Source organism: Tauraco erythrolophus, chromosome 2, assembly GCF_009769465.1.
Source record: "Tauraco erythrolophus isolate bTauEry1 chromosome 2, bTauEry1.pri, whole genome shotgun sequence".
Taxonomy (NCBI): Eukaryota; Metazoa; Chordata; class Aves; order Musophagiformes; family Musophagidae; genus Tauraco; species Tauraco erythrolophus.
The window spans coordinates 126,782,928-126,796,802 of NC_141466.1; the positions used below are offsets into that span (position 1 = coordinate 126,782,928).

The 13,875-nt window shown below is 37.2% G+C and overlaps 1 protein-coding gene across 4 annotated transcripts in view; it reads right to left on the reverse strand.

The window, feature by feature from the left end:
- Window positions 1-13,875, reverse strand: part of SLX4IP (SLX4 interacting protein) — an 81,810-nt gene that overhangs the window by 12,757 nt on the left and 55,178 nt on the right. For 3 of the 4 annotated variants that reach the window (XM_086631890.1, XM_086631887.1, XM_086631888.1), the window contains 2 exons: window positions 7,252-7,329; window positions 4,466-4,554 (listed from right to left, as the gene is read on the reverse strand). In XM_086631890.1, the coding sequence (XP_086488016.1) occupies window positions 4,466-4,554; window positions 7,252-7,329 (167 nt within the window). The remainder of the gene's footprint in view (window positions 1-4,465; window positions 4,555-7,251; window positions 7,330-13,875) is intronic. The other variant, XM_086631889.1, reaches the window with a different exon arrangement.

A 13,875-nucleotide genomic window follows, 5' to 3' on the forward strand; every position in this document is an offset into this window, starting at 1 on the left:
AAACAACTCTTTACCTGTTGCACTTTGTGGTATTTGCATAGAGTTCATTAGTCTGCACTTTCCCCTCTCTACCTTGTTGAAAAACATGGTGAACCCTGTTCATACAGTTACCAAACTAGAGCTTAATATTAAAAGTTGTTTTCCTCTAGCTATGTTTCCTATAATGACCGAAAAGAATTAAGCATATTATCTGAAAACACATGAACACTAGATTTTATGAACTTTAAAAGAGGATAATGAACCATCAACAAGACAAACACTACAACAAATATAACACTAATGCATGTTTTGGATGTTACTTCCAAACCAGGGTAACCATCAGCTGCTACCTAAAGGGGTGGTTCTGCCCTCTTCATCCAAATCCTGGCTGCGTGCTCCTGTGACATTTTTTGTGTCACAATTGGCAACTGCGTGGGTACAGGACGAGTTGGTTCAGTGAACTGACATGACAGAAAACTAATCTTCCAATAAAAAACAGAGAAACTTCACAAATAAATCGTTTTCTGCTGGTTCAAGTCAATGACCTAATTCATTCTCGACTGAAGAATCATTTGGTCCATTGTAACCAGAAAGGAAAGGAATATGTAGCTGGAACTAGAGGGGATGTGAACTGACCTTTTCAGTCGTAGCCCACCATTACAGCAGTTTAACTGCCATATTTTATTTATATACATATATATTCATACACATACACACACACCAAGTTCCATGCCAAGATCAGCACTTACACAGTGTGAATTGTGCAATTATATTTCACCGTGTTTCCTTCTTTCTCTACCCAATCTGATATCACTTAACAATAAAAGTCTTTAAAGTATTTAAGATAACTAAATTCCACATAAAGTCTTCTATTAATCTTTACAAATTGCTGCTATCTGAAAAAAAGTTTTCATTCTACCTTCCCACAGACACTCTATTCCAGCAGCATATACTCTGATGTTGAAAGTCTCCTGTTAATTACAGCTGAGTGTACATGTTTTCACAGAAGAACCAGAAGCCTCTTCCCAGCATAATCAAAATCCAAGGAAATCGTATCATTTATGCTCTTATGAGTCTTAGGGAAGAAAATTCTCTAATGTACCTGAAGTATGCTACAATGACACAACTTATAAAATCAGACATGTATGAAGAAGATGCAATAGTTTGCTTTTATTTCTCTGTTGGAGATTGAAAAAGCACTGGGCATATCTTTAGGACTTTTATTCTCCTTGTGTACCTACGCAGTGTTTTTGTTTTGTTTTGTTTTAAAGAGTAATATTCTGTTTGGAAAAGTTCTTTAGTTTTGTATACTATTCTCTGTAACTTAACAAGGCTCAGTGGAAACGCTGAGACCTTTTTAATCGAGACAAGATCTCCTACCCCTCACTTTCTTTTCTGATTTCACACGAACGCTAATTTCAACTTCCCACTTTAATATCATCATTAGCTTAACCTTCTTCATGCTCTCCCTATAACTGCTTCCTCTCACAGATTCTAGTATAAAGCCAATGTGGTTATCAATGAATACTCCATTGTTAGTACATTTTCAAATGCTCACAAGCCTCCAATAAGCCTTCCTCCCATTTCCATTTCCACTGTTTCTTCAGATAACCCATTTCCAATTTTCCATTTTAGCTCTCCACATAATAATCATCAAGAAAATGTCGTCATTGACAAAGATGACTAATCTCGCCAGAGCTCTTATATATTTCCCTGGGTTTCCTCTTTTGCCATGTTCCCAAAACTGTCCTTTTCAAGATAAAACTATCCAAGATTACAAACATAGTTTGGCAAAACAGGAAACAATGGTTTTATGTTTAAACTTAGCATTAATCAGCCAGACTATTCTTCCATCTTTTCCTTGAGACTTCTAATTTGCCTATGTATTTTCAATAACTTGCTGTATTGTTTCTTTAATAGAGATTTTCCTTCTTCCAAAATGATTATTACTGCCTGCAGCCTGATTTTTAAATGTGACCTCAGAAACACCCATTTCTAAATAGATTCTAGAAAACAGAAAATTACATATCAATAGATTTTCTTCTAGTTTATTTCAGCTCTACTCCCGAGAAATCTTTTATTAGTTTATGCTTAAAGCTAATTTGACAGAGACTGCCTAATTCACCTTTTCCTTGGTCTTACAAAATACATCACAGAAGGCTTCAAATTGCTTCTCTCAGAAATCGATGCTAAGGTTTGTGCTTGTGAATATCTTAAAAACAATCTAATTATGATCTTTCCTCAGATGTGGTACATAAGAATTTCATTTCAAATCTGGCTACATCCCTTGAAACTTTTAGTTGAAGCACAGTCTATTTCAGAGATACAGAGAACAGCCTAAAAGGCAGTGAAAAGGCAAAGAATAAAGTGCTGAAGATAGGTGGAAGAAAGAGTTGCAATGAGTGAAAAAACTCTGTCTGTATCAGGCTGACATAAAACTGGTTCCAAGTAATGGGAAAGCAAGGCATTGAGCCTGACTTGTCTTGACAGAGCTCAGGAATGAAAGCTTGACCCAAACCATAAACCAGCATAAAAGCAGTTTAAAAAAAAAAAAAAAAAAAAAAGATTGCTAAGTCAAGTCAATCGCAGTGACATTCAGCAACACTGAAAAGTGACGAAGTCTCCATTAACATATAGTCAACTACTTTTATAAAACACAGATCGGCCCTCAAAACCAAGGGTGTGAGCTGATTAAATGTTTCAAAGAACTTGCATGCAACATTATGAAATTACTCAAACCCAAACAACACACAGAGGAAAACAAAACACATGCCTCATTTTTAGCCCGTGACAGAATACACTGGAGTATATCAACGGAAAGGTCTTCTGGGTGGTCTTTCGTAGTCTAGTTTAGAGTTCAAGCATACTCGCTGCTAAATTGCATAGAGAAAAGTACACACACAAAGTGCACATCCTTAGCTTTTAATTCTGCAGTGCCAAAAACTTGAAATTACCTCTCAGTGGCAATCAAACATTCCCTCAGTTTGGCAAAGGACTGATCTGGAGTATATGACAAATTTGGTACTAATGTGCTGTAGAAATTCTGGACCAACAAAACAGACTGGAGTGGACCTTTTAAGTTAGAGTGGTAAGAATTAAAGATATAGTCCAGAACATTTGCTGAAGGTCTGTTCACATCTTGTTAGTTCTTCAAATGAGGGAAGATGCCTTAGGGATTATCTTACTCTCTCCTACCAACATGCTACACTGACCACTCCAGCCAGTTCTATGTACACATATTACATCTGTAAGTGAAGTAAATTCCCAAGACATTATTATTGATTAGGTGATGATCCCACTAAGAGATTTATTATTTTTTTAAACATAAAAGTGTTTAAACTCCCTTTTTAAACAACAAGGTGTTTCCATAGATCAAGATCAAATTTTGAAATAGTCAAGCTAAAGTCCATAACGTTGTATTTTTCATTTGCTTTCTCCTTACCAGAGAGAATCATGTGAACGAAACTAAAGGAAACTTCTCATCTTTTATTTTATGGAAAGATTAAAAATACCAAATGGGAGAATTGGATATCTCATAGGAGATACTTAAGCAAGAAAAAAAAAAAAAAGATAATTATTTTTCAGTCAAAATGCAGACAGGATTTTCTACTTAAAGCACCTAAGTAGTTTTCAAGGCAATACTGAGACAGTAATAATTTTCAAAATAGTAAAGTACTTCTAAAGTAGTTAGGTTTTTTTTCTGAGAGAGAAAAACATTTGCTTGATCCTTTGATATTTAAGGATACTTACCAATCTAGGAATCAAGATAGTAAAATCTGCATTTAGTATAATAAATACAAACACCCTGTTTGATATTAAAAAAACCTGTAAGTTGAATAAATAGAAGAAAAACTTCTTTTTCCAAGGGTCAAATATACTTGAACACATCTAAGAAACTACTAAAATATACATAGACCTCGGAGCGTAATTCTGACTCTTGAGCACTCCTGAGACAATCAGCACTTAACTGCAGCATGAAACTCGTAAGCCTTTGACCCTGATAAAGCCTTCAGGATGAAAGTAGAATTGTTTATGGTATTTAACTACACACCAGTGCCTTTTTCTCCATAAATGTTTGGGGATTTTTTTTTTTCCCCCAGCAGGGCTAGCACTGATCCATTTGAGTTGTTCTGCAGAACAAGTGCTAAGAAAACATACAAGAAACCCATGGACATTAACGACTGCCCCATTATAATTTTGGAAAGTAAAATGTTACAAGGATAAAATATAAAGGAAAAAAAGACCCTTAAATCAAGGTGCTAAAATCATACCTAGCTTTCTAAATATATCACCTTTTTCTCTGAGCCTCATACAGCTTTTCAGACTCACTTCAGGATGTCCTTTTGAATACTTCAGCCCAACGGATAATGTGACTTTCTGGTTCCAAGATGACAGTCAAATACGTGAAAAACTACATTTCTATATAAACATTCATCTTACCGCTATAAAACAAACCAGAAAACCTATAGAATGGTTTTGTACATACCAATACACCATTTTCACATGTCCAAGCACTTGGATCAAATTCAAGTTTACTGACGCAAACAATAAATCTGTCTGGAAACACACGTAGCTCTACACAAAAATAATTGAAAAGAAGATTACAAAAAATTATAAGCATATTCAAAACCACACATAATGACAACATATATACACATTATTTTAGTAAACAAAGTAATTTATTTTTTAAATTGCACACTAAATCACTTCATGCACTCCACTAGTTTCTTACCTGCTCTCTTCAACGTCCCATTCCTCCTTTTGCTTTGCTTTTTTAAGCCATTCAAAAAAAAAAATCAATAAGTCAGAGTAAGCTTAGTTCCCAGGAGGATAGTCATGGCTGCAACCTAGTCCACCTGCACCCCTGGACAAATATCCCAGACAGATCCAACAGACAAACCACTTAATGATTTCTTTTGTGCTGTTCTGGTGATGAGTCTTTCCACCACCAAAGCCGTAAATTATGTTTGTAATACAGCACAACGTATTCAATCAAGACCTGGCATAAAAACTCAGCATAAGGCTAAGTGTTTCAAACTCTGACTAGAGTGATTTTTGAAGTCATTAAACAAATTGTTTAACTCCTGCCAAATTACATATTTTACTCAAGATCACATGGTTTGTTATGAACACAACAAAGTTTCTGTTTACAAAGGATGAAAAATCGAAGGATTCTCAGATTGGAATAGTCCAGACAAAGCTTTATGCAGTACCTAGCAATGCAATGAAAAGAGCATGGCTGGATATTTTGTTATTTTACATGTCAGATTATTTCCAGATTACCACCTTCACATTTTTCAGCTTAGGTCTTTTTTGTTGTTGGTTTTTGGTTTGGTTCTATAAAAAGAGAGTTGCTCATTTTTCGAGTCTGGTATACTCCAAAAGCAAGTCATAACACTGTTTTCTGGGACAAGAAAGGGACAAGGCATGCAGAAAAAACACAAGGCTGACCTCAGATTTTTTTGGTAGAATATCTCCTCACAATGAATTGAGTATAGGCATGATGTGCACCTGTGACAAAGCAGGTCATCCATATGGGTGACTGCCTCTCTACAAGGTACTGCTTCTTCACCAACAGCCTATCTCCATTAGCATCTGACAAACCCCTCTGAGTGCGTACCAGCTGGGACTCTTCCAGAGTTGTTACCATGAAAGATGGAGATGTTGAAATAGATTACCTTGCCTTTGCCATTGGCTGAAAAAGCCTACACAGAGACCTCAGATGCAGCTGTACTGGCACAATAGCTTGGTAAGCTACTATAACTTGATAATGAATATAAGCCTCTCATAATCCTCTCAGAAATATCAACTCTGTTAGAAAAACTGCGTCCAAGGAAGTATTCATGCTGTGCCTTAAGTCCAGACTATTCTTTCTCTGCTTGTATCCTCAGGACCTGAAAAGCCACCCGCAAAGGTCTACTACAATGGCTTTCAAACTGCGAGCAGTCTGCGGGCATCTTCCGAACGGGCTACAAAAGAAAAGCCAGACAACTGTTGCAAGGACTGAATTTGTTAGGTGGGGTTCCAATAAGAGCCTCTCAGGTACGTTTACTTTAGATATTGAACGAGCATCACCGATTAAAATATGCAAGATTCTTCTTCTATTAGGCTCAATGCCTGGTTTTGTTTGTGAAGTACTAGGTGCATCTTACAGAAAGGAAACATCGGTGCCAAATTATTTATTTTTTGAGGATATGTGCTTATTTTGGTATTTCTTGGGAGCACAACCCAGCCAAATGAAGGTCCTTTCTTGTTAGGAACTTCATGTGGAAGCAAAGCTTTGACTGTAGCATCAGAGCCTCTCTTTTTGGCAGTGCTAGCAGGGCAAGTTCATTCCAGTTAGACGTTTTTAAATTTACATTTTATAACAATCTCACTTGCTGGTTAACAGAAGGAAAGTATCTTTAGGTATTCATCAATGCTTAGGAAAAGTTCAAATTTAATACATAAAAACCAATGTTGAGATACCAATGCAGACACTCTGCTATTCTATTCTAACTATTCTTCTAGGAGGCTGGGAACAAGTTTGATGAAACATTTAAAATCAACCCTCCAGTCTCTTCAACCAATATGGACTTAGAAAACAACTAGCTAGCATTTGAAGAGACATTTAAACATTTACAAATACAATGAATTCCTATAAAAATAAGAAATTATTTTAAAATGTCCGTTCAAGTATTCAACATTTTTAAGGGTAATTGATTTATTTTGCTTTTTTTTAATACAAAAAGCTCCACGCAAAGATCAATGATCATTATAGCTCGTTTTTATTGTGGGACAGGATTGATATCACTTCCTTACAGAGCATCTTGGCTTGAGAAAACATAAAAAAAAAAGATCTGGTCCAATGACATCACCTATGCAAAGATTTTATAGCACTGAGGTGAATGAAAGCCTTTTCTTGCATACACTTGTACAGTACAGTTGATGTCACAAGACACTCGAGCAATAATGAAGTGATTCATGCTGCAACCTCTGGTTGCTTCACCCTGCAGAGACTCAGTAAAACGCTGAGTCTCATCATACTTACAGAATTTGGTGTGGCTTAGCTGATTACCCTGAGGCAAGGCATATACAAATTTAAAATTAAGTTTTAAAAAAATCCATCATATGTTAAGAAACACCTTTTTTTTTTTTTAGGAAAAAAAAAAAATCAAGTTCTGAACGGAATTTTAAGTAGACCAAAATCTGACAAAGTATTAGTTTATGTTCCTTTTTTTTCTACCAGAAATGCAAAATTCCAAGTAACACTAAAAGAAACTGATTTCTTACCACGATAACGTTTCCCTACAGCACAACGGAGGTTAACCCATCTCTTCATAAAGTAGGCAGTAATGTGAAAACCGTTGGCTGCAACATAAAACAAAGGGATAATAATAAGTGTACAGGTATCTTGGGCTTTCTGTTCTCAAAGCGCTGCACATCTGCAAAGACAGGATTGAGAGAAAGCAGCAGCAGCTCAAGAATATGAAAGAAAATGTAACTTTAAAGGTATATTTTTTAAAAAGAAACTACTTGTACCGAAATCTCAAGAAATTAGTGTCTGAAACAGGACAAAAAATCTAAACAAATTACTAACCACCAAGTTAGGGTTAGTAACCACCACAGAAATATATTTAAATCGATTAATTGCTCAGAGATGTCATCCGCTTAATAGCCTAGTGTCATGGTCACTAGTCCAATAGGCTAGGATCCTATTCACTACAATGTTTTCATACATATTTTACAAGAACACTACAGATGACCACTTACTTAACTGCATTCTAGAGAAAGGGGACATACTCAAAGCTGACAGAAACAATGCTGGCTATAAAAAAAACCCAACAAACAAACATGAAAGGTCTTAATAATCTACAATTCCATTGAATTAAGTGAGAAAAGCATATGTTTAAACCCCTCAGTATCTACAGACAGAGCTAGCCTGGCTGACCCAGCAGATACCTGTAACATACAGAGAGGCTTCTTCAGTTTCTATTCCTGAGAACGACAGAAGTCCTTGTGCACCAGGAGCATAAGAAAGAGAGAGAAAGGATTATACTACGGTGAAGAGACTATTAGACTATGGCCAAGGAAATCAGCTTTTACTTTACTTCTATTTAAACTCCCAAATGACCCTGAGTAAATCAGTCAAGACTTGATTCATAAAGGTATTTAGCAACCTAACTCCCACTGAAATCGAAAGAAGTTAGCATCTGTGACTCCTCCTCCATAGTCTCCCTGTACACCTCACTACAATGAATGTGCAAAAGAGGGTTAGTAGTATTTCCCCTAACTCTGATGGGTTTTGCAAGACTTAAATTATTGCTGCTTCCAAGACAGTCAGACACCCTAGGTGCAATTACCACAGAAAAGTCAGAAAATTAAGTGCTACTGCTGTTCTTCTAATCTAACCATTAGAAAGAAGGAAAGCTTCTTTGTTCCAGTCTCAACCTTTACTGAGTGCCAAGGCATGTCTTATTTCTAATTATAAGCCCCAAAATACATGTCCTCTCCTGCATAGTCTACAACTCTCCTACTCGTACAAGATCTCCTGGAGCTCACCATCGAGTGCTGTTTAGCATCACCTCTCATTAAGAACTATAGTTATTGATCACAATCAATCCCTTTGAAATTTATCAGCCATCTTTTTTCCTTCCCCTCAGGAAGATACCTAAAATTTTACTTCCTTTTAGAAAGCAAGTCAAGATGTGACAAGTTGAACCATCCCTTAAAAATGATGAGCGCTAGAGAAAAAATTGGATGTAATCCACCAGCTTTATTAACTGTATATTTACGAGCACAATTAAAGAAAATTACTTTTACCTATTTCCAGTTTGGCATCCACAATTCTCTAACATTGTTACTAGGGTTAGCCAAATCAGAGAATTTGCCCTGTATATAAATAAGTTATTAGTGTGATAATGGCATCTTCCACTGTGACCTCCATAAAAGCTGAAAACGTAACATTACTCAAAGTACAACTCTGCAAACAAATCTTCAAAGAGAGAGTAAATATTCAAAGAGTCTTTCCATCTCCATTTGTCGGGGATATTCCAAATGGATTTTTCTTGAGAGGAACTTAGAATGAAAAAGTGTGAATCTTTTGATTTTCACAGGGAAAAGCATGATATTTCATTCCTGAAATTCTTTTATGACTCAGTGACATGTGTATCTGTTTATTTTTCTTGCTATCCTGGTATTCTCTGAGAAGTTAAGTGTTTAATCATATTTGATTGACTAATGGCCTGAGCAAAGTTTCAAATTCCTCTTAAAGGCTCTTGATTCAGCTAGCTACTGTTCTCTGGAAGGGAACACCTACCTCAAATCTAACCAAATAAATAATTAGGGAAGAGATCGAGACACCTCTACACTATTCTGCAGTGTCAGCTCAAGTCTGAAAGTCTTATGAGGCCTTCACAGGCAGTTGCACCCGAGCTAATAAGCTCAGCCCAGAGGGACTAACACCAGAAAATAATTTTAGTTTCCATGACTATTTACTACTTGACTTTGCTGAAAAAGCTTGAACAGCTGATTTGCTGTTCCTTATTGTTAATTGCAAAAAAACGTTAAAATGCATGACATTCAAGATACCTATATTTTGAAAGTATCACACAGCTACGCTCAAACGTTTTGAAATCCTCTTGTATGTGACATCTGATCTAATCCATAGTCATCTGGAGTTTGCAAAACTTCCCTAGTTTTAAAGTTGCCAGAGTTACTGCAGAACTAAAAAAATTTGATATCCTCTTTCTGCTTCCTTCAAGAGAAATATATTATCCAATTAAGCACTCTGCTTCACGAAACAAGAAACTAAAAAATAAGCCCCACAAGAAAACCTTCTAATCTGACAACCTCATGCAACTTGCAGCGTTTTAAACTTTCTACACAGTTACTCAGCATGAGTCTAAGTCTGTTCTCAATTCCAGACTTGTCCACCATCAGCACTGTTTATATACCAGCATATACTAATGTTGGCTTTGGGCAAACTGTGGATTAGGCTCCAGGGAAGACAGCCAGTGTATACTCAGCAAGGACTAAAAGCTGCTGTTCTTAGTATCTGGAAGGAGGGACCAACTGGTATGTACCAAATGATCCAGCACTAACTCCTTTTAAGCACATCATTGAAGTTTTAACCTCTCTAAGCACACCATCGAAGTTTTAATCTCAAGCTACATAAAGTGCTTTGCAGAAAGTTCACAGATCTTAGGCTCAGCAAACCCAGTTGGCTCAGTCTTCAATTTTCTCTTCATCATGAAACTTAGACAAATGTTCATTTGTAGATTACCAGCACAGAAGCAGAAATTAAATTGTTGTTAGTGATTTGGAGTTTTGCTTTTCTTACTTCAAAACTGTGCACCTAAATCATCAGAACCAGGTTCAAAAAAAAAAAAAACAAACAACAAAAACACCAAAAACACCAAACAAGAAAGGGGAAAAAAAAAAAAAACAACTAACCACCAAAAAAATCAAACTCAACAAAATAAATAAACCCTGGAACCCAAGATGTGACTGAATAAAAGTGGTTCTAGAAAAGCCACAGTTCAGTTTCAGCTGAAATAGGAACCAGCAAGTGTTGCCTTTTAAGGGAACGGTAATTTGCCCTGTTTGTTATACTTCATAGTCCCACGACACCGAGAGGAAGTACCAGACACTGACTCTTCACCGTAAGACTATCCAGCAACACTTGTTTTCCAAAGGAGTCACAGCCAAGCTGACTTGTGCTTCCAGAAGGCTGCCAAGAAGAGGCTGTGGTACAGCGTGGAGCAGTGGGAAGCCCTCTCCCACGGCTATTACGGACCATTCATCTGGGAGCCTGGGAAAATGCCTCTGAGCTGCTGAGTTATCTGGAGCAGCCTGGCAGGTGTTCACTTCCCAACGCAATCTGGCACCTGCATGGCTCTAACTGAATCCAGTCGAGTCTTCTCCAAAGCCACAGCACGAGTTGAAGAAGGCCGATCACCCCGCAGACATTTCCATATCTGACAGGCACCAGATTTCTCATCGCACAGTATTTTTATACCATCTTTAAAAAAACCCACCTATTTTTCCTCCCAGACTAGATGTTTCACATCTCTGCCAGGTTGGTTGGGAGTAGGACTGCCTCTACGTTTGGAAAGTAACAACAAAGTAAATCATTGCAACACACAGATACTAAAAAAACAAGAGGATGAACTTCTTATGTTACAATGTGAAAGTAAATACATCGGTGAGGTAGACTTTCTAAAAGACTGTATTGCACATTTAAAAACAAAACGTACATTTTGCTTATGCTAGATTAATTATTCCACACAGATTAAGCTATACTAATAATAATGTTTACAGTATATAGAGCTTTTCATCTTCAAAGTGCTCTACAGGCATATTATTACATTGCTTTTCAGCAGTCATATTTCTCCACTCAAAATTATTCCCCACCAAATCCAAATTCCTGATTGTTTGTAAACAAAACAAAAAGGAACATTTTATTCTAAACCTGCTGTTAATTATGCAGCTTTCTTTCCCCAAAACAAACATTCACAGCATGTGCTCCAGAGTAGGCTGCCATTTCCAGTCTAGAAGAGATTCAGAACTTACTGGCATGTAAGATTAAGTCCAAGTCTCGGATAGACCAGGGACAGCAGATGCAAGATGTCAGATACAAAAAGCTGTCGAGACTTCCTGAGCCATTTCTGGTGTTCAGGATGGGTATATAATTTCTGTATCATCTCAGACACATGCACACCAAAAAAAAACCCTCAAAAACCAAAAAAAACCCCACCTCATAGTTAATGACAGCAAGCATCTCTACCTAGTGCAAATTTTTATACACCGAATAGTGGTTTTCAGAAAACTGAAACAGCTCACGATGTCATTCTTTCTTCCCTCCATTTTATCTCAGTTTTATTTTTTTTAAATTAATTTTAAATTTTTTCCAGTTTTTTTTTTTTTAAATTGTCTTTATTTGAAGTGATAATCACAAGCAAGTACACAGGAAAATGTACCGATTAAAGTAAAATAAAGCCCATAAACTTTTAAAAAATGCCTAATACTTACGAAAAAATTCAGGCCATTAAATTTAAACACATAAAGTATGGACTTTGAAAAAAAAAAAAAAAAGACTTGAGTGCAAATATTGAGTGAATATTGCTGCAGGGTCTGATCTTACAAACGCTTATACCCGTGATGTAATTTCCCTGTGTCTTTTTCCAGGGTGCCTTACAGTCAGCTTAAACCAAGTATAGACAAAAACAGATTACTGATTTTTTTTCTCCTTACTCTTTCACAATTTTATTACTATTAGTGCTATTCTTCTATCTGCTAAATCTTCTGAACACAGACCAATTGCCAACACAAATAGGTGAGAGATCTATCCCATCAAGGAAGCCGGGAAAGATTCAGTTCCTGTCAGGGAACGGGGTCCCTAACTGGAAGAAATACATTAACCTTTAAATGAATCTGATCAAGACAGGGTGAGATACGCCTAGCAGAATCCTCTTTGCTATCAGGACAACGATAGCAGGACGTGGCACAATGTCTAAAACCTTCAGAATATGAGCCATTAACAGTGAAACTGGACTGAGCCATTTTATGAAATCCAAGAGCAGGGTTGTAGGGCTCTCTCTAGCAGGAGTGGTGTGGAATTCACTCCAAAATCAGAACTATACTGGCCAAACTGGATCCGGCATTTCTTAGCCTGCTTGTCATGGGTATTCTGGAGGAAAGAAGTGAGTCAAGAAGCATGTATGAGACCATCTGGCTGCTAGATGAGAAATGCACCTGATGGAGGTCCTGAGAACACACCAGCTCCGAGAGAAAAAGCCCATCTTCCCCTCATAATACATGAGATGGAGAGGCAGGCTGATCAATCTTGGAAAACAACTCTTCTCTCAGTCCCCATTCATAATGTACAAGCAATCACAGCCAGCACCACCTGCCAGTGCATCCAAACAGATAAAAGGAGAGCGATATATTTGATGGTCAGTATCCCACTACCACAGACAACTGTTTCATAGTAGGAGACAAGATTGGATTTCACCCTTTTGTTGATCCCAGACTCAAGGACCATAGCATTAATTGCATGTGATGGGCTTTAACACAAGAACTGAGAGCTATTTAGGAATGCTCACTGTTTTGAACATGTAAACTATTCCAGAGAGAACTGGAAAACAAACCCTATTGTAAACGCCTGACAAGTCAGCGGCAGAGGAGAATCTAAAGACTCCTCGAAGTGGCTGTATCGCCATGAAGGAGCAGCTTAGTTAAAAACTGTCTGATGCCACATTTGCATACCAAGCTGAGCATCTCCCCCAAACTGGCCAGACACAGTTGTATCCAGACGGAGCAATGTCACTTACTTACACCACTGAATTCCTCGCAGGAATAAAAGTAAAAGTTCTAGCTAAAATAAAACACAGACACTGTGACGGCGACAAGTTTGACTTCCAGGGCACTAAGGAATACATACAGTTGCCTCTAAAGCACATGCTTCTTTCAAAAAAAATATGTTGTTTCAGCCTAACTGTCTCCGTGTTTTTTTCCTTGAGCTTCATGAAATTTTTTGATGCCATGAAATACTTGAAAGGGAGGATTTTGTATTTTAAACATCAGGAATCTCCACAAAGCAAAGTCCCTTCTAGCACAAAAACTCAACCAAAATGTGGAAATGAGCCTTTCAGAATTTAACGGACACGGCTGGTTCACCTCATTGATCATTAGATTATCATGGGTGTCAATACTACGATGCTGAAAGACATTCAAACAAAGTCAATCAAACCCTTCTCAGGTCTCCAGGCTCTATTTTTTTTTTTTTCCTGGTAATAGGAAATAATTTCTGCAAAACTTTTCAGAGAGTAAAGGGGTTTAACCCTACAGCTCCCACAGCTGACAAGACTTTTCATCTTCTACCAATAACAAGGTCCCTAGCCAAGGGCCACTAAA